The sequence below is a fragment of the Gracilinanus agilis genome, chromosome 6 (assembly GCF_016433145.1).
Source record: "Gracilinanus agilis isolate LMUSP501 chromosome 6, AgileGrace, whole genome shotgun sequence".
Classification (NCBI taxonomy): domain Eukaryota; kingdom Metazoa; phylum Chordata; class Mammalia; order Didelphimorphia; family Didelphidae; genus Gracilinanus; species Gracilinanus agilis.
In genome coordinates, this window is record NC_058135.1 from 279,133,329 (window position 1) to 279,154,484 (window position 21,156).

Genomic DNA, 21,156 nt, shown 5'->3' on the forward strand with positions numbered 1-21,156 from the left:
CACAAAACTTTGCTGTTGGTGATGATTGGAGAATATCAGTCATTCATGTGCTCTCGTGGGGTATCCATTTTCAAATTTTATGTTTGTTTAAAAATTAAAATTGACCTGCGGGATTACAAAGAGCTTTCACATTTTGATTTCATTTGATCTGTACATCTGTGATACGGATGGGGGAAAATACAATCCCCCTGCAGAAGATGAAAGTTGAGTTTCAGAGAGATGAAGTGACCCATTGGAGTCATTTAGCTAGTTAGTGGTTGAGCTGGAACTATAGATCCAGGCTTAGTGACTCAGAGAATTTTATTTCTGGGGCTCACGTTTCTCATAAATGAGGCTAGTTGCTTCATTCCAGGGTCTCTAACTCTCCTCCCTGGTTAGTTCTCTCAGGTACCACTGAGTAAATGGCTGGGAAGAATCATACCATCTTGACTGAGTTTTTCTTTATCACATTCACTGAACATCCAGAACTGGGGCTTCCTCTCTTCCTGTTTTTCCTCGGTCTCTATGTCATTACCTTGCTGGGAAATTCAGGGATGGTCATTCTGATATGCACAGACTCCCAACTCAGCACCCCCATGTACTTCTTCTTGAGCCACCTTGCTTCTGTGGACATCTGCTACTCCTCAGTCACCACCCCTCAAGTGCTGGCCATACTGCATGGGCAGGGGCTGGTTGTGTCCTATGAACGCTGCGCTGCCCAATTCTTCTTCTTCACCTTCTTAGGTGCCATTGACTGTTACCTCTTGGCTGCCATGGCTTATGACCGCTATGTGGCCGTGTGCCAGCCTCTTCTCTATGTGACCATCATGACCAAGAAGACCTGCGTGGCCCTAGTGACTGCAGCTTATGCTGCTGGCCTGTCTGCTGCTGTAATACGCACTACGGCTGCCTTCACTCTCTCCTTCTGTGGGGACAACCAGATTGATTTTGTCTTTTGCGACCTCCCACCCCTACTGAAGCTTACCTGTGGGGACAGCTACACCCAGGAGATGGTCATCATCGTGTTTGCCATTTTCGTGATCCCTCTCTGTATGGTGGTCATCCTGGTATCCTACTTGTTTATCATTGGGGCCATTTTGAGCATCCCTTCAGTAGGGGGAAGAGTCAAGACCTTCTCCACCTGTGCCTCCCACCTTGTGGCAGTTTCCCTTTTCTTTGGCACACTCATCTTCATGTACCTGCGGTGGAATGAAGGGAATTCTCTGCAGGAGGAACGCATAGTGTCAGTAATGTACACAATGATCATCCCTATGCTGAACCCCCTTATCTACAGCCTAAGGAACAAGGAGGTGAAGGAGGCCATCAGAAAAGCCCTGAGGAGAACAAAGGTCTTCAGAAGTGACATAGGCTGAAAGAAACCTCATTGCTGTGCCTGTGGTACTCATAGTTCTGTAGCTATGTTCTGTTCTCTGAGCTGGGCATGGGATGGCAAGGTGGTTACCCCAAGAGAAGTCTTAATCTGGATATAGTTGCCAGGAGTGATGACTTATCCTCTAGAAAGTCTTATCATTTAGTCCCACGTGTGTGTGTGTGTGTGTGTGTGTGTGTGTGTGTATGAGTGTGTTTGTGAGAGAGAAGAAGAAGAAGAGGAAGAGAGAGAGAAAGAGAGTTCTAAAGAGGGGTGCCATGACATGAGACCTCAGGAGAGGCAGCATTTGCCCCTTGAATCTCAGAAAGACTGTAAGTTGAGGCACTAAAAGAAAGAATTTGTTCAGGAGAAGCATGAAATCATGCATTACTGTAGCAGAATTGTTCTCTCTCTCCTTTGGAAGATGTGACATTCTCCCTAGAATATTGGCATCCTATGAAAAGTCCCATTTATCTCATGTTAGTTCAATGAACCAAACATACAACAAGGCATTTATTAGTCACCTAGAAACTGGGGCACATCATACCTGTTTCCTTATTCTATGAGGTTGTTTGGAGGAAATCAGTCCTTGAGGATACAAGTTATTTCATTTCTTTACATTTCTGGTGCCTAACCCAGTGTCTGTCCCATAGTAGATGTCTTTAATAAAGGTATGCTGATTTGGATTGAATCCAACAGCTGTGAAATTTGAATGGGATTAGCGGTACTGGCAGGAGAAGTTCATTTGTCTTTTTGAGACTCAATTTCTTCATCTGTCAAGTGGGAGTGAATGAAATGCGCATTGTCTACTTCATAGGATTTTGTTTTGAGGATCTTAATGAGGTACAAATAAAGAATATCCTTACCCAAAGTTTCATGCCTTGTCATACATTCCCCTTTCTATTGACTTTGTTGCTTTTGAATACGTCAGGCTAACCTGGATTGGCTTCTCGTGATTTTATTTTATTTTTTGCTTATACCACCATTGTATTTATTTTAAATTTTATTAATTAAAAAATTTCCATATTGTTCATTTTTACAAGTGAGTAATCTTATAAAACCAAAACTCCAAAACACCAACCCAAATAAACAATTGAAAAATCATGTTTTTTTCTGCATTCTGACTCCAATAGTTCTTTCTCTGGAGGTGGATAGTATTCTTTATCAAAAGTCCCTCAAAATTGTCCTGGATTTTTGTGTTGGTGAGAGTAGCATCTCTCTACTCTAGAGATAGAGAGTAACATCTATCACAGTTGATAATTCCACAATATTGCTGTTACTGTGTACAATGTTTTTCTGGTTCTGCTTATTTCACTCTGCATCAGTCCATGAAGGTCTTTTCAGCTTTCTGAAATCATTCTGTTCATCTTTCCTTATAGCATAATAGTATTCTGTCACCACTTAAAATTTGATTTATTTTATTTTTCACATATTGTTCATATTTATGAGTAATCACTTTGTTTAGTTACCACTCATTTTTATATATAACCATATATGTAACATAATAATCATAGAACATATATGATTTGTTATACATATGTAATAAATTATAATAAATGTGCTTATCCAAGAGAAACAAATTTTCACATTAGATATGTCCGAACATCTATGTTTCATTCCTTTTTTCTCCCTCCCTTCTACCCTTCAACATTCCCCAGAAAGGCAGGTAATATGATATAGGATGCACATATATTATCACATAATACATATTTCCATGTTCATCATGTTGTGAAACAAGAAACATATTGCTTACACTACAGAAAAACTTATGGAGGAAATAAAATGAAGAATGGCATGTTTCAATCTGCATTCAGACCCCATCTGTTCCTTCTGTGGTGGTGGATATTATTTTTCATCATGAGTTTGTTGGAGCTGTAATAATAATTAAATCATTTACAGTTGATCATCATACCTTATTTGTTATTGTGTACAACGTTCTCCTGGTTCTGCTCATTTCATTTCATATTAGTCTTTCCATTTTTATGTGTATCTTAAATATTCTTCTTTTTGTCACTTAGAAGTAAAAACTCCAAATTGTGGAGACAGAATTTCATCAGCTAGGTTTTATTGACTGCCCAAGCTGTGTACAGCCAACCTGATGTACCATCAGACACCCATGGTGTGCTAGAAAGTGTGCTGAACTTGGAATTAGAGGAACTCTGAATCCTTCTCCTGACATTTACTAGGTGGGTGACCATGGACAAGTCAGTCAAACTCTCTAAGCTAGAATTTTTATTTTATCTGTAAAGTAGAGTTAATAATCCCTGCAAACTCCCTACCTCACAGGTTTTGGGTTTTTTTCTCTGAGAAAAGTGCTTCACAAAATTTTGAAATGAGAATTATGATGATGATGATGATGATAGAGGGCCCCAAATTGCTATCCTGGGAATCTCCTTGGGTTTGGATTCAGAATGATTCAATATAATGCTGGACTGAGCCCTCATCCAATGAAACTCCCCCTGTAGACCACTAGAATTGATGATGTGACCACATAGCTTATCGAGAATGGAAACAATTTGCTAAGTTAGAAAAGCATTCTAATAGCAAGAAGGCACTGTATGACAAATAGTATAACAAGTATAAGAAAAATCCCGATCCCAAGCTACCTCTTTCCATGATTCTGAATCTTAGTTGACTGCTGCTGCAAGACCAGGGCTTCATGTTAAGTGGTTATATTAAAATTAATTTCAGTCTCCAAGGACCCTTCTGAACCCTGAAAAAAAATTTAATTTAACTTCCCCTGGTTTTCCCATAAGAAGGGGTAGTGGCAGTTGGACTTAACCAAACATGGCTATGTAATATAATATAATAACCAAATATGGCTAATCAAGACATTCTACATCCATACTTACACCATCTCTCTTTTTTTCAAACCCTTACCTTCCATCTTAGAATCAATATTGTGTATTGATTCCAAGGCAGAAGAGTGGTAAGGGCTAGGCAATGGGAAGTTAAGTGACTTGCTCAGGATCACACAGCTGGGAAGGGTAGGTTTGAACCTAGGACTTACCATCTCTAGATCTGGTTCTCAATCCACTGAGCCACCCAGCTGTCCCCTTACACTATCTCTTGTACCCAGATAGGTACATTCCCTAGAGTCCTATGGCCAAAGGGTCCAATACAAAAAGTGAGGTCTCAAGCAATATCCCATTGCATTATATCCTCAGATATGACATCAGCAGGAATGGCCAAAATATTACTGCCCCACAGATCCTACATTATCTCTCAAGTCTTTCAGAAACAGTAAAAAGAAAATATTGATAATTACAACACTCTGGGCATGATGGAAGTCCTTGGCTATGACCTCATCAGTCTTTCTTCCCACTTTGGTTGTCTTCTTCCTTCTCTGACTCGTAATCTTGGTGTTTCTACCTTTTGTGTCTTCTTCCTTGAGTCCAGTCCAGCCCAGCTGGTCATTCCTGTGACATGTAGACCTGGAAACTGTCTTCAAATGATCATTCATGGCAGCCACTAAAAACCTTCAGTTCAGATATACCTGGAGGTCATATCGATTTGGATGTTACAGTGATAAGGAGATGCACTAAGATTCCAGGATGGGGCAGGAAAGGACCATCCATCCCAGGAACTCATCCTGTATTGGGGAGATTGATATATATGCACATGAAATGATTTCTCAGCAGATGAGACAAGGGACAACTTTTTTTTAAAAGCATCATAGGGAATGAGTCTCTTGTACACTGGAAGTCCAGGTAACGGAGTGGTAAGATCATTGGGCAAAGAGCACGACATGCTAGATCTATTATTAGTTATAAATTTTCCATGTACAACAAACACTAATGAACTGTGAATCAAATCAAAGAGGGGGTAAATTCCTAGTAAAAGTCTCCCAATCTCTAGTCATGGAGAAAAAAAGAGGAAATATATATATATATATCTCGCTGCATTATTCTATGTATCTTAGTGTCAATTCTAGGTGTGGGATCTGGATCAGATCTCTTTCACTATTGATAAGATAAGAGGGTTATGTAAGATGATCTCTAAGGTTTCTTCTTTACCATGAAATCCGATGATGTAGGACAATTGGTCCTATAAACTGCAAATCAACATTCCCAACTTCTTGTCTGTTTTACTGGTGACTCCAATAATAATATATAATCCTAATACAGGACCCAGATTTGCAAAATACTTTACAAATAGTATCTTGTTTGATCCTCACAACAATGTTGTAAGATAGGTCCTATTATTGTCTCTATTTTACAGATGAAGAAACTGAGGCAGAGAAAGTTTAAGTGACTTGCCTAATGCCACACAACTATTTGAATTCAGGTCTTCCTGATTCTTGGGGCAATGCTTTGTTTGCTGTGCCACATAGCTAGTTAGTTTAGAATTATCTTGGATTTTTCATGGATAACTATATCAAGTTCCCCCGACTATCTCCTGCTTAGATGGCAGGACTGTCTTCCCCTTCCATGTTTGTTCCCTTTCCATCTCATAATTTCATTTTGCTTCCCAGGTTTCTAGTTAGTTCTTGACATCAAGATCTCAGGGTATGGGCTAGAGAGTCAGGTCGTGCCCTAAAATTCATTCAAAATTGATGAAGCGACCCTTTTGACCCAGTCTTTGACATTAGGTGACTTAGAGGATTGCTCTGATACTCTGTCAGCCTAGGGACAATTTCAAGGAATTAACATTTCAAATAAAAAACATTAAGATATTTACTTTGTTATACAAGTTTCTGGGGCACAAAATTAAACCAATGGGCCAAGCTCTTAAAAGAACTTTGTTCTATTGGGGCTTCCAGGGTAGATGAGGACAGAAAGGGCAGCTCTAGGCCTGATTTGTTACAGGGTCTCTTTTCTGGGCCAGAGATGTCTCCATGACATTTTCTCTGTGTTAGGAGCTAGCCTAAAATGTTGCTTCTGGGATCATCTTTGTTGACCATGAGTGATCAACTCCTCAAATGCAGGATGCCTATCATTTTGGACCTTTTCCTTGCAGTTTCCTGTGATGGGTTATGATATGGCTGACATTTTTTCAGCATTGAAAATAAGTGGGTTTTTGGGAATGATGGGAATCTGCGAATGTGAATTTATTTAGAGATGTCTTTCTCTAATTAAGAAAAAATAGTATGATGTAAATATCAACATCAGCTGTGAAATTTGCTTTCTGGAAGTTTCTTCTTTGATGCCCTTCCCTGTTTTGTCCTTTCAATGACTGAGAGCTCCCTGAATTTGCTTTTACTGGAGAAACATCTCCTCTGGGACCCCATGTTTTTTTTTTTTTAAACCCTTGTACTTCGGTGTATTGTCTCGTAGGTGGAAGAGTGGTAAGGGTGGGCAATGGGGGTCAAGTGACTTGCCCAGGGTCACACAGCTGGGAAGTGTCTGAGGCCGGGTTTGAACCTAGGACCTCCCGTCTCTAGGCCTGACTCTCACTCCACTGAGCTACCCAGCTGCCCCCAGGACCCCATGTTTTTGAAAAACACTCATGTTAACCCTCAGGGCAGTAGGGGGTAGCAGAGTCTGTTTTTTAAACTTTTTTTTTCCAGTGCAAGCTTAGTGATGGGTAAAGGGTACTGCAGAGCCTATGACCTCCACAGTACAACTCACTGTCAGCTTCAGAGTCCTTTATAGTGAGAGCTTCAGGGAAATGCTGCTTTTCCCTTCTTTAGAAGCAATTTTGGTGTGCATACAGGCAATAGATGGCCCAGTATATAGAGTACTGGTCATGAAAACAGTAAAAATCATCTTTCCTGAAGGCAAATTTGGCCTCAGATATTAGCTATAGGAACCAGGACAAATCATTTAACCTTGTTTGGTTCAGTTCCTTATTTATAAAACGAGCTGGAGAAGGAAATGGCAAACTTCTCCAGTAAATTTGGCAAGAAAATCCCCAAAATGGAGTCACTAAGAGTTGGACATGACTAGAATGAGTGAACAACAAATGGTACTTGTATAACATTTAGACTAGATAATAGAGAGTTCTGAGGAACCTTAGGACACAGAATGTGAACATAAAATATCAGAGACCAGAGAGATCTTAGAACTCAGACCAGAACTTTAAAGTATAGGAGAACAAAGGAAGTCACGACTGGGAGAGATCTTAGAACAAGAAATGTTAGAATGAAGAACATGGAATGACAGAGCCAGATTGTATGACAGGGATGGTATAGTCTGGTCTCCTCAGTTTACAATTGGACTTGAAAACTTAGCATCATTTTTGCTCCATCCTACTCTTTCCATCCTACATTAAATTTGTTGGAAAATTCTCTGACTTTTCCTTCATTGTCTTTTGTACCTGCCTCCTCTTTTTTACTACTATAAACACCATCATCCAGGATATTCTTATCTTTAGTCTGGACTATTATGTTAGCCTCCTAATAGGGCTTCTTGCCTTCAGCATCTTCCCTTTTTAGACTATCCTTTAAATTTCTTTCCTAGTAATTTTCTTAATGCGTAGTCCCTAACAACATAGCTATTTCTTCCAACATATGTAACATGAACAAGTGGCTTATGTTACTCCCCAGCTTGAAAACCCTTCATTTATTCCCTCTCCACTCCCTAGTAGCACTTCTTGGAACTCAGAAAGTCTTTCTTCATCCAAGTTGCCCTAGACCCCTGATGGTGAGCCTATGACACACGTGTCAGTGACATGTAGCCATTTTCAATGACATGTGGCTGCATACAGAGAAGTATGGGGCTGCATGCCAAGGATGAAACATTTGCTGTAGTATAGTGTAGACACTCTGTGCCAGAGGTCTGTAGAACAACAGAACTCCAGCATGGAGTGTCTAATTCTGGGACTTCCAGGCCATTAGGGGACCTTTGACCTCACTTCTGGCCAGCGAAGCAGGGAGTAGTGGAATGCCGCAGGGGATGCATCTCTGGGGGCCCTGTGATTGTCACTGCCAGCAACCACATAACCACTGGACCATCATCCAATCTATAGTTCTGGGGAGTCGTGGATTTCTAATTGACCATCATTACTGAGATAAGTGAGGGGGTTGGCTGGGAGAGGTGAGAGCCTGTGCTATGGGTACCATTTCCTGCCATTAGAAATAGTGGCAGCCATCTAAATTTACTTAAGAAATGCCATCTTGCAGCATGGTGTAGACTCTGTTTCACCACTATTACTGTTGTGCATCCTTATTAACCTCTCTTTCTGCTTATTAACCCTGCCCTTTCCTAAATGACAGTTACATGTGCCATCTTGTTGTCAATTAGGCTAGTGAACCCCTAATTGCCTAACAGGCTATCTATAATTCTATCTTCTGCCCCCAAAATAAAAAAAAAACAACTTTAAGTAAGGAAGTGGTAATAGCAGTAGCTGACCCTTTCAAGAGATATGGACCAAGATGTATGACATTATAGAAAAAAATGGCAGATCATTTTGCATTCTATGTACTGAAATGGTGGTAAGCAGAACATGGAATATAAATAGACATTTTGAAACTAATCATTCCCAGCTCTTGAAAAAAATTGAAGATGAAAGGAAGGAATACATTTCCAGGCAGCTATACCTTTATAAGAGCCAATCTAATTCCAACCTTAAATTTGTAAAAGACTCTACAAATTTAACATCTGCAAGTTTGAGCATTGCTCACTCCATAGCTCAGCATGGAAAAGCACTCGGTGAGGGAGAATTTATTAAAGAAACTCTCCTAAGATGTGCACCAGTTCTGTTTCACAATTTGCAGAATAAAGATGCAATTATTAAGAGAATATTTGAGTTACCACTCAGTAGAAATATCATAAAAGACTGAATAATGAGATTTAACACAAATGTACAACATCAATTAAAGAGAGACATAAGTAATTGTAAATATTTTTCTATCTCTTGATGAAATTACTGATGTCACATCACATGCTCAGCTAGCCAATACTGGTTGATATTCTGATGGTCTCAAAATGAGAGAAGAGTCGATAAAGTTAGTATCAGTGCCAAAAAGTACATCAGGAAGCAAAATATGTAAGGTTGTCATACAAACATTCTGTGACCTAAGCATTGATATCTCTAAAGTTGTGTCAGTGACGACAGTTGGGGCACCACACATGGTGGGGAAAAAGTCTGATTTGTCAGATTGTTTATGGAAGCTATTGGATATCTGATTGTGCCTTTTCATTGTATTATCCATCAGGAGGCTTTATGTGCCAAGGCAGAATTCACTGACTTAACCAACTTAATGGCGGTTGTTACAAAAATAGTTAGTTTAATAGCTGCTCGCCCCCTTCGCAAGTGAGAATTTTCTGCACTTTTACTGGAGGTTGATTCCACTTATAGTGGACTGCTGATGTACAATAATGTAAGATGGCTGAGCCGAGGCAAAGTTCTTGAGCACTTTGTGGAGTGCTTTGAAGAAATTAAGGTATTTCTTGAGGATAAGGATCTGGGAAACTTTCCTTAGCTCAATAATGATGAATGGGTCAACATCTGATGTTTTTTACAGATCTCTGTTTTCATATTAATGAGCTGAATTTAAAGTTACAAGATTTTGGCAAAAGTATTGACATTATGTTTGGATACATAAAAGCTTTTGAAGGTAAACTTAAAATTTTCAAGCGAGATGTAGAAACTAAAACTTATAAGTATTTTCCTCAAGTGACAAAGTATTTTGAGAAGGCCAATGCAGCTGTTCAAAATGAAATGGAACCCTTGCATATAAAGTACCAGCATATTTTAGACTAGTTACTTGACCAGTTCAGTGATAGATTTAATCAATTTAGAAGCCTAGAACAGATCATGAAAATAATTAAGTATCCTGTTGTAGTAGTCTACAATAGTTTGAATTAAATGGTTTCCAATGGATGCAAATTGATGATTTGGAGATGTAACTTGCAGAATTTCAAGACAGCATCTGGGCTTAGGTGTTTGTCGACTTGAGATCAAAGCTTGAGAATCTGGAAAGGTGCTGCTTGGAGTTTTTGGTTTATTAAATACAGTTATATATTACAATTATACATTTTTGTTATTTAAAGTATAAATATAATGAAATTATGGTTTCTTTCTCAAAGTGACACACCACCTGAGTTATGCTTGATTTTTTGGTGAATTTTGACACACCAAGATCAAAAGATTGCCCATAACTGCCCTAGACAAATAGTTGCTCTATGTTCTTAAGATCTTTCTAGAACTCTCAAATACTATGTCCTAAGGTCCTTTCTAAATCTGATAGTCTATACTTCGATATGCTATGTATTAGTCAAACACAATAAGTATTATGCTACGGAAACTTGCTGGATATCCTATGATTTCCTATGTTCTAAGTCCTATTGGAATACAGATGTTCTATGTTTTACAGACTTATCTAAGTTTTGATATTATGTGTTTTCTGTTGTAAGTCTCCTTCTAAATCTGATACCCTGTTCTGAAGTTTTATCTTTTACTGGGGCTTCCTGATTTTCTATGTTCCAAGTACCATAGAGAAAAGGTCTCAAACTCATATCCCTCTGGCCATAGGGACCAGATTAAAATATAATTGGGAAATGTTTAACAAAATAAATAAACATACAGTTAATTTGTGATTTTGTAAGTCAATTGGTGGCCCAAAAGGATCTATTTGTATTTGGGTTTGGCACCTCTGAACAATGACTTTATTTGTTCTTTATACTGCATTTAGTCAAGGATAATTCAGTTGTAAGGAACTTAGTGATTCTCTTTCTCCTCCTTCTCTTCCTGTTCCTTTTCCTCTTTCTTCTCTACCTCATTCTCTTTCGCTCCCTCTTTTATTCTGTCCCCTCTCTTTTCCCCTTCTTCTTCATAAAACTCTTTCTGTTTTAGTAACACTAAGACAAAAGGGAAAAGCAAAAAGGGTTAAGTGATTTGCCCAGAGTCACATAGCTAGGAAGTGTCTGAAGTAAAATTTGAACCCATGTCTTTCTAGCTCTAGGCGAGATGCTCTATCCACTGTACTACCTAGCTGTCCTCAGTGGTTCTCTTCTAGGGCCCCATTACCTAGATCAATCAACTAATCAGCAAAGTTAGTTAAATACTTGCTATGTGTCAGGGACTGTGCTAAGTCCTGGAGACACAAATACAAAGAAAGGAATAATTTTACTCTCAAGGAGTTTTTATTCTATGGGCAGTAGTGGAAGTTAGTCCAAAGAGAATTTACTAGGGGTTGCATTCTATCCTCCCCTACTAGAATATAAGTTCTTTTAGGAAAAGTCTATTTTGTTTTTGTCTTTGAATGCTCAATGTCTTTCATATGTTAGGAACTTAATACATTTTTGTTGAATTGAATTGTTACTGAGTAGTCTGGGGGCAAGATCTTTCATGTTCCTGTGTCTTAGTTTCTTCGTTTAAAGAAAGAGGGAAGGGAGAGCAATACATCTTCTATTTGTCCTACAAGGCTTCTCTGAATACACAATGGTATACAAAGTCTTTGAAAAAGTTTTAAGTGCCTTAGAGTGAATTAGGAAGATTATATAAGCAGCTAATGGAAGGATGGATTGCCAAGGGAGAGATAAAAGTTTGGAAAATGGCATTTGGCATACTTAAGCAGTAGTAGAGACAGTTTATATTAAAGTCGTGGTCATGGAACTAGAAAGATGTGTTGGATCAGAGATGTGCTGATTAAGTCAATAAGACTTAGCAAATGACTGGATATGAGTGAGAGATAAGAAAGAATGGTGAGTCATGGATGACCCCAACTTTATAAATTAAAGTGATTGGAAATAAGATGGTTCCCTAAAGAGAAAACCTAAAGAAGTTTGGAAATGGGTGGATTTAATGGGGAAAATAATGAGCTTCGTTTTGGATATGCTGTGTTTGAGATACCAATGGGAGATGCTGCTAAGAGATTTCCAACAGGCAATTGGCAATACCAGACTGGAGTTCCAGAGGGATTATGAATGGCTGCATAGATTTGGAAGACATCTGCATTGAGATGATAATTGAACCCATGGGAGATAATGAGATCTTCAAGAGAGACAATGTAGAGGGCATAGAGAAAGTATTTCAGAATACTTGGAGCCTTGGGAGACATTCTTGCTTAGAGAGTCAGCAATTGATAAGTGCTTGACCCCAAGAGAGGGCACATTTCAAAGTTTCAGAGCATCTTGTTCTTACCACCAGTGTGCCTACAGAGGTTCCAATTAGATTCTCTCCAGGTGATTTGGAGTCAAGCTAATTCTTGTATTTACAAAGTGTCTCTCTTCTATAATCTGGTACCAGTTGGTAAGCATGACAACAAATAGAATTACTGACATTTTTTTCCAACTGGGGAAATTTAAGCATTGTGGTCCAAGTATAATGAGTCATGAGTCAAGATAGGATGAGGATCCAGGCTCAATGAATCTATTCTTTCTTTGGGGCAAGCTATGTGATAGGACTTCAGGAAATAATATTTGGATGTTGATAATACAGAGAAAAACACCTTTCAGATCTCATTATCTCCTATGGGTTCAATTACCATCTCTATGCAATTATTCCCAGATCTTTATTTCCAATCCTAGTTTCTCTCCAAGGCTCTTGTCCTGTATCACCAAGGGACTATTGGACATCTTGAACTACATGACCTGTAGACATCTCAAATTCAATATATCCAGAAGAGAACACATTATCTTTCCACCCCCACTACTGAACAGATCCTTGCCTCTTCTGAATTTCCCTTCTGGACTATCATTATCCCCATAGTCACCCAGGCTTACAAATTTTGCATCATTTTTGATTTCTCACTCTTACTCACCACACATATCCAGTCTGTTGCTAAATCTTATCTTTTTTTACCTTCACAATATCACTCATATACAACCCTTTCAATCCCCTGACAAAGTCATTACCCTGGTGACACTCATTATTATTTAACTGGACTATTGGAAAATCACTACAAAAAATAAAGGGGTACAGCAGTAGGGAAAGAAGGAAGGAGATAGTGGTGATGTTGGGGAATAATATCAATAGAAGGGGAGCTGAGAATGAAAATCAAGAGATATTGAAACTTAAATGACCAACATCAGTTTTCTAATTTAGAGATATTTTTATTTTTCCAATTATATGTAATAATTTTCAACATCGGTTTTCTGAAACTATAAATTTCAAATTGTCTCCCCCTTTCCTCCCCATTTTGGAGATAGTGAGCAATTTAATCTGGGTTATACATATATCCTCATACAAAATATACTTCCATATTGGTCATTGTTATAAGAGAATACTCATATAAAACCTAAACTCCAAAATAAAATTGTAAATAGATTAATGTGAAAGATAGTATGTTTTGGTCTGTATCCAACTCCAACAGTTATTTCTCTGGAGGTGGATAGCATTCCTTGTCATAAATCCTTCAGCTTTGTCTCAGATAATTGTATTGCTGAGAGTAGCTAATTCTTTTGCAGTTGATCATTGTACAATATCGCTGCTACTGTGTACAGTGTTCTCTCAGTTCTACTTATTTCACTCATGTACTTTCCAGCTTTTTCTGAAATCATCCTGCTTATCAGTTATTAGAGCACAAGAGTATTCCATCACCAACATATACCACGATTTGTTCAGTCATTCTCCAATTGATGGACATTACCTCAGTTTTCAATTCCTTGCCACCATGAAAAGAGCTGCTAGAAATATTTCTATACAAGTAGGCCCTTTCCCCCTCTTTTATGATCTCTTTGGTATAGAGACCCAATAGATAGGAATAAAAGTTATATAAAGTTTTATAGCTCTTTAGCCATAGTTCCAAATTGCCCCTCCAAAATGTTTGAATCATTTCATAGCTCCACCAACAATGCATTAGGGTCCCAATTTATAACATTCCTTCCAACATTTATCACTTTCCTTTACTATCAGATTGGCCAATCTGATAGGTGTGAGGTGATGTCTCAGAGTTATTTTAATTTACATTTCTCTGATCAAGTGATTAAGAACATTTTTTCATATGATTATTGATAGCTTTGATTTCTTCATCTGAAAATTGCTTGTTCATATTCTTTTTTTTTAAAGCCCTTACCTTCTGTCTTGGAGTCAGTACTGTGTCAGAAGAGTGGTAAGGGTAGGCAATGGGGGGATCAAGTGACTTGTCCAAGGTCACACAGCTGGGAAGTGTCTGAGGTCAGATTTGAAGCTAGGACCTCCCGTCTCTAGGCCTGACTCTCAATCCACTGAGCTACCCAGCTTCCCCCTGCTTGTTCATATTCTTTGTCCATCTGTCAATAGGGAAATGACTTGTATTCTTATAAATTTGATTTAGTTCTCTATAAATATAATAAATAAGATCTTTACCACAGAAGTTTGTTATAAAATTTCCCCCCTAGTTTGTTGTTTGCCTCCTAATCGTGGTTACATTGGTTTTGTTTGTACAAAAGCTTTTTAATTTAATATAATCATTTTTTCATTCTATATCTTCTAATGCTTTTTATATCTTCCTCCCCTTTCCATAGATCTTCCAGGTAAGCTATTCAATATTTCCCTAATTTACTTATAGCATCATACTTATCTATATATCATATCTAAATCATATACCCATTTTGACCTTATCTTGGTATGGGTTGTGAGATATTGGCCTAATCTAGTTTCTGTCATATTGTTTTCCAGTTTTCCTAGGGGTTTTTGTCAAATAGTAAGCACTTATTTCCAAAGCTGGGATCTTTGGATTTATCAAACTCTAGGATGCTAAGGTTACTTACTCCTGTATATGGTATAGTTATTCTTTTCCATTGATCCATCAGTCTATTGCTTAGCCAATTCCAGACTGATTTGATGATTACTGCTTTATAGTACAGTTTGAGATATTGTACTGCTAGGCCATCATTCTTCACATTTTTTCTCATGAATTTCCTTGATATTATTGACCTTTTGTTCTTCCAAATGAATTTTGTTACTATTTTTCCTAGTTCTATAAATTTTTTTGGTAGTATGGCACAATAAATAAATTAAACTAGATAAAATTATCATTTTTATTATATTAACTTGGCCTACCTATGAGCAATTAATATTTTTCCAATTGCTTAGATTTGACTTTATTGGTGTGAAAAAATGTTTTATAACTGTGTTCATATAATTCCTGTGTTTGTCTTGGCAAATGTATTCCCAGTTATTTTATATTGTCTATAGTTATTTTAAATGGAATTTCTCTTTCTATCTCTTGCTGTTGAACTTTGTTGGCAATACATAGAAATGCTAATCATTTATTTGTATTTATTTTATATCCTGCAACTTTGCTGGTTGTTAATTATTTCAACTAGTTTTTTAGTTGATTTTCTAGGGTTTTCTAACACCATCATATCATTTGAAAAGAGTGATAGTTTAGTGTTCGGAATTCTTGGTATAAGTCCTACCTGGTGAATAATTCTTGTGATATATTGCTGGTCTCCTTGCTAGTATTTTATTTAAAATTTTTGCATCTGTTTTCATTAATGAAATTGGCCTATAATTTTCTTTTTCTGTTTTTGCTCTTTCTGGCTTAGGTAAAAGTGCCATATTTGTGCCATAAAAGGAATTTGGTAGGATTCTTTCTCTGCCTATTTCCCCAAATAGTTTATATAGTATTGGAATTCACTTGTGAATCTGTCTGACCCTGGGGATTGTTTTTAAGGAACTCACTGAGGAGTTCAATTTCTTTTTCTGAAATGGAATTGTTTAAGGATTCTATTTCCTCTCTTATTAATTTAGGCAATTTATAATTTCATAAGTCATTTCTCTTAGGTTATTAGATTTATTGGCATATAACTAGGCAAAATAGCTTCTAATGATTGCTTTAATTTCTTCTTATTTCATGGTGAATTTATCCTTTTCATTTTTGATACTGTTTATTGGATTTTCTTCTTTCCTTTTTAAAATCTAATTAACCAATGCTCTATTTTATTTTTTTCCCTAATAAAACCAACTCCTAGGCTTATTTGGTAGTTCAATTGTTCTCTTACTTTCAGGTTTATTAATTTCTCCTTCACTTTTTAGGATTTTCAATTTTGTCTTTATTTGGGATTTTTGATTTGTTCCTTTTTTAGTTTTTTTTTTAGTTGCATGCCCAATTTATTGATTTGTTTTTTTATATTTTATTGATGCAAGAGTTTAGAGATATAAAATTCCCCCTAAGTATTGCTTTGGCTGCTTCTCATTAATTTTGATATGTTGTCTCTTTATTTTCATTCTTCTTAATGAAATTATTGATTGTTTCCATAATTTTTTCTTTGACCCACCCCTTTTTAGAATTATATTATTTAGTTTCCATTTAGTTTTCTGATTTGTCTTTCCATGGACAAGGGTATATTGAATAATTTATTATATTTTCTTTTGTATTATGGTATGAAAGGGGTGCATTTATTGTTTCTGCCTTTCTGCATTTGGTTGTGAAGTTTTTAATATCCTAGAACCACTCAGTTTTTTGTGTAGGTGCCATATACTGCTAAAAAAGGAGGTATATTCTTTCCTATTCTCATTTAATTTTTTCCAGAGATGTATTAGTTCTATTTAAAAAAAATTCATTCACTTCCTTCATGCTTTATTTATTTATTTATTTTTGGTTTGATTTATCTAGATCTGAATGGGGGAAGTCGAGGTCCCCCACAAATATAGTATTACTGTCTATTTACTTCTGAAGTTCATTTAATTTCTCCTTTAAAAATTTTGAGGCTATACCATTTGGTGCATATATGTTTAGTACTGATATTACTTCATTGATTATAGTACTTTTTTGAAAGATGTAATTTCCTTTCTTACTCTTTTAATTAGATCGATTTTTGTTTTAGCTTTGTCTGAGATCATGATTGATACTCTTTTTTTTACTTCTGATAATGCCCAACAAATTCTGCTCCAGTCCCTTACTATTACTCTATAAGTGTCTCCCTGCCTCAGATATGTTTCTTATAAACAATATATCATAGGATTCTGGTTTTTAATCCACTCTGCTATCCATTTCCATTTTATGGATGAGTTAATCCCATTCACATTCATATTTATGATTACCAACTATATATTCCCCTGGATCTTCTTTTCCCCTTTTGATCCTGCTTTTTCTCTCTTCTTTCACTCTGTCCCTCTTCACAAGTATTTTGCTTTTAATCACCACTCCTAGTTCCCCTACCTTCTATTACTCCTTCCTGTCTTATTCCTCTCCTACTTCTCTATAGGGCAAGGTAGGATTCTATACCTGAATGAATATAGTTGTTATTTCCTTTCTGAGTCAGTTCTGATGAGAGTAACGTTTAAGCATTTTCCATCAATACCCTCATCCTCCCCTCTACTGTGGTAGTTTTTGTACCTTTTTAGGATTTCTCCCTTCCCTTTTCTCTTTCTCTTCCTTTTCCTCTCAATGCAAGACTCTTTTTTCACCCCTTGCTTTTTATTTTTTGTATATCATGTCATCCAAATCAGCTTATTCCCACATTTTCTGTCTATATATCCTCCTAACTCTCTTAATACAGATAAAACTTTAGGAGTTACAGATATTATCTTTCCACATTGTAATCTAAACAATTTGACCCATTTGAATCCCTTAAATTTTCTCTTTCTTGTTTGCTTTTTTATAGTTCTCTTGAGTCTTGTATTTGGATGTCAGATCTTCTGTTTAGATCTGATCTTTTCATCAGGAATGCTTGTAAATCTTCAATTTTATTACTCTATTTTTTTCTCCTGAAAGAATATACTTAGTTTTTCTGAGTAGATGATTCCAAGTTTTAAATATACTTCTTTTACCTTCCAGAATATCCTATTCCAAGTGTTCTTATCTTTAATGTGAAGGCTGTTAAATCCTGTGTAATCTTGCCTCTAGTACCATGGTATTTGAATTGTTTCTTTCTGGCTGGTTGCACCATTTCCTCCGTGGTTTGGGGGCTCCTGAATTCTTGAATAGTATTTCTGGGAGTTGGGGCTCTTGAATTCTTTAATAGTATTCCTGGGAGTTGTCATTTGAGGATTCATAGGAAGTGATCTTTGGATTCTTTCAATTTCAATTTTACCCTCTTGTTCAAGAATATCAGAGCAATTTTCTTGGATAATTTTTTATAATACAATGTGTAGACTTTTTTTTTTATCGTGGCTTTCAGGTAGTAAAATAATCCTTAAATTATCTTTCCTGGGTCTATTTTCTATATCAAGTGTTTTTCCAATGAGATATTTCATTTTTTCTTCTGTTTTTTCATTCTTTTGATTTTGTTTTATTGTTCCTTAGGTCTCAAGAAATTATTAGCTTCTAGTTACTCAATTCTAATTTTTAAGGAATTATTTCCCTTTGTGAGCTTTTAAACCTCCTTTTCTAGGCCAATTCTACTTTTTGAGAAACTGTTTCCTTTATTGGATTTTTGTACCTCTTTTTCCTTTTGGTAATTCTGTTTTGCATTGATTTCATTTCTCTTCCCCATTTTTTCCACTTACTCTCTTAATTGATTTTTGAAATCCTTTTGAGCTCTTCCAAATCTTGAGACCAATTCATATTTTTCTTTGAAGTTTTGCTTGCATCTGTTTTCCTTTCACAGTCTCCTTCTGAGTCTGTGCCTTGCTATTTTTTTCTCCAGAAAAAAATTTTATGGTTAGGTGTTTTTTGTTTTTGATGTCTGTTCATTTCCCCAACCTTTATTTTGACTTTTACTTTTATCTTAATGGTAAATTCTGTTCTTAGGGCAGAGGGTGCACTCTGTTTTTCCTTGATGTTACCCTTAACTCTAATTCTAGTTTCTGCAAGTTTTTGTTCTTCCCAGAGGTATGATGGCTTATGAGCTGGGAGCTCTGAAAGATAACTAACACTCCTGATTCAATCATCCTCTGGGACTTCTGATGGCTTGCAGATCTCAGAACACTGAGATCTACCCTGTCCTGGCATTCAGAGTCTTGCCCCAGACTTGGGCAGGGGCTTTGGGCTTCACTCTGGGCTTAATCAGGTAAGGCACACTGTGGACTGCCTTGCCCTAGGACTTGTAACTTCATTTCGAGCTTGGGTAGGGGATTTATGCCTTGCTCTGAGCTTACATAGACTAGGCATACCATGTAGACTACTTTGTGCTGGGATTCAGAACTTCACTGAGGGCTTGTGCAAAGACTCTGGGCCTCTCTTGGGTTCACACCAACTAGGTGTCTTTACAATTGCCTTTCACTGGGGCTTGGGGCCTTGGTTTAGGCTTAAGCATCCTTCTGGGCCTACACCAACCAGGCCCATGTGAACTGTCCTGTGCTTGGGGCCTCACTTCAGGCTTGGACTGGGACTTGGAATTTGTAATTCATATAGATTTTCCTTTAAGCACTTAAAAGCTTTGCCACTGGGTACATATTTTAATGAAATAAATTCATTGTGTATGTTCCTCTTAGCAAAATGTCATTGCCATGTTTCTCTTTTAATTTTCTATTTTTGCTTCTGACTTCTCTGAAGTCATAATTGCTACCACTGAATTCTTTTCTGCTCAGCTAATATATTTTGCTCCAACCTCTAATTTTAAGCATTTGCTTTTATATTTCCAGTGTGTTTCTTGTAAACAACATATTGTTGGATTTTGTTTTCTAACCTATTCTGCTAACCTCTTTCATTTCATTTCAATTTCATGGGTGAGTTCATCCCATTCAAAATCATAGTTATGGTGGTTAATTATTTATTTTCCTTCATTCTATTCTATTATCCTCTCCCCCCTCTATTCTATTCTTTTCCTGTTTATTTCAAGTTGATGCCTTTTCTTTTTAACCTTTTCTTTACAAGCACCTCTCCAAGCTTAAGGTTTATTTTATTTATGACTAATCCCTCCCTGAATATACTCTCCTATATTCCTTTCTCTTCTTCCTGGTTCTATCAGTATTCCTGAATAGTAGGTGGCTCTTGGCCTTTCTATGCCACTGTTAGACCTATACCCAAAAGAGATGAAAGAAAAAGGAAAAAGGTTAAGTACCAATATATTTGTAGCAGAAACTAAGGGGATGTCTATCATTTGAATGATAACTGAAGAAATTGAGGTACACCAGTGTTATGGATTCTATTGCACTATAAGAGATGAGGAAATAGATGATTCCAAAGAGTCATGGAAAGACTTATATAACTCAGAGGGAAGTCACTAGAACCAGAAGGACAATTTAGACTGTAACATAAATATTATAAAAATGAACATTTTTGAGGACTTTTACAAATTGATGAAGAATGGCATGAGCAGAACCAGGAGAGAGGTTTCAACAATTAATAGCACTGTAAAACAAACAACTCCGAGAGCTGTAATAACTATGGTCAATACTGGCATGGGCATTGTATCCCTAAAACCATAGAAGTGCTTCAGGCAAACTATAAGCAGGGAAATTTATTTGCTCTCTTCTATCCTTGTGACTCCTAACCCCAAAACATCTGATAACTCCTCCAAGACCCTGAAAGGATCTTTTGCAAGACCATCCTTGTATCATCCTTTAGATGGACAGAGAGGTTCATATCCAGACTATGCCTTAATACCTTCAGGTTGTATCTAAGACATCTACCTGCCATGACCCCTAAACTATGAGAGTCACCCCCTATGTCTTCAGGCAGACCCCGGTCAGATGACCAATCCTACCTGCCCATGCCTCAGGCATTACCACTCTAAAGTCATGTCTTCAGCATGGCACAAAGTCATGTCTCCACTGTTGTAAAGAGTATAAAGACCCCAGAGGTCATGTCATCTGGAAACAGCTTTCCATCCATGCTGTTCCCCCTAGGAGGATGTCTTCTTGGCTAGATTTAACATTACCTTGTAAATTAATAAATTTCTCTTTTTATTTTTAAGCTAAGTTTTGGAGTCTTGCATCCTTGCAAAAAGGCACCCTTCCCGAACCCCGGGGGTTACCTCAAGCCCCCCACAACAAATACAATGACTGTTTATGATTTCAGAGCACTTATGATGAAACATATTATCCATTATAATGATGTGGTAGATTAAGGTCACAGAACACCCCCCCCACATATATATGTACATATATAT

General features: G+C 37.1%; 1 protein-coding gene across 1 annotated transcript in view; it reads left to right on the top strand.

Annotated features, from left to right (window-relative positions):
- Window positions 1-401: 401 nt before the first annotated feature.
- The window catches only part of LOC123251501 (olfactory receptor 9Q1-like), a 58,285-nt gene continuing 37,530 nt past the window's right edge, over window positions 402-21,156 (top strand). Inside the window, exon 1 of the mRNA XM_044680768.1 lies at window positions 402-1,057. Within this exon, the coding sequence (XP_044536703.1) occupies window positions 402-1,057 (656 nt within the window). The remainder of the gene's footprint in view (window positions 1,058-21,156) is intronic.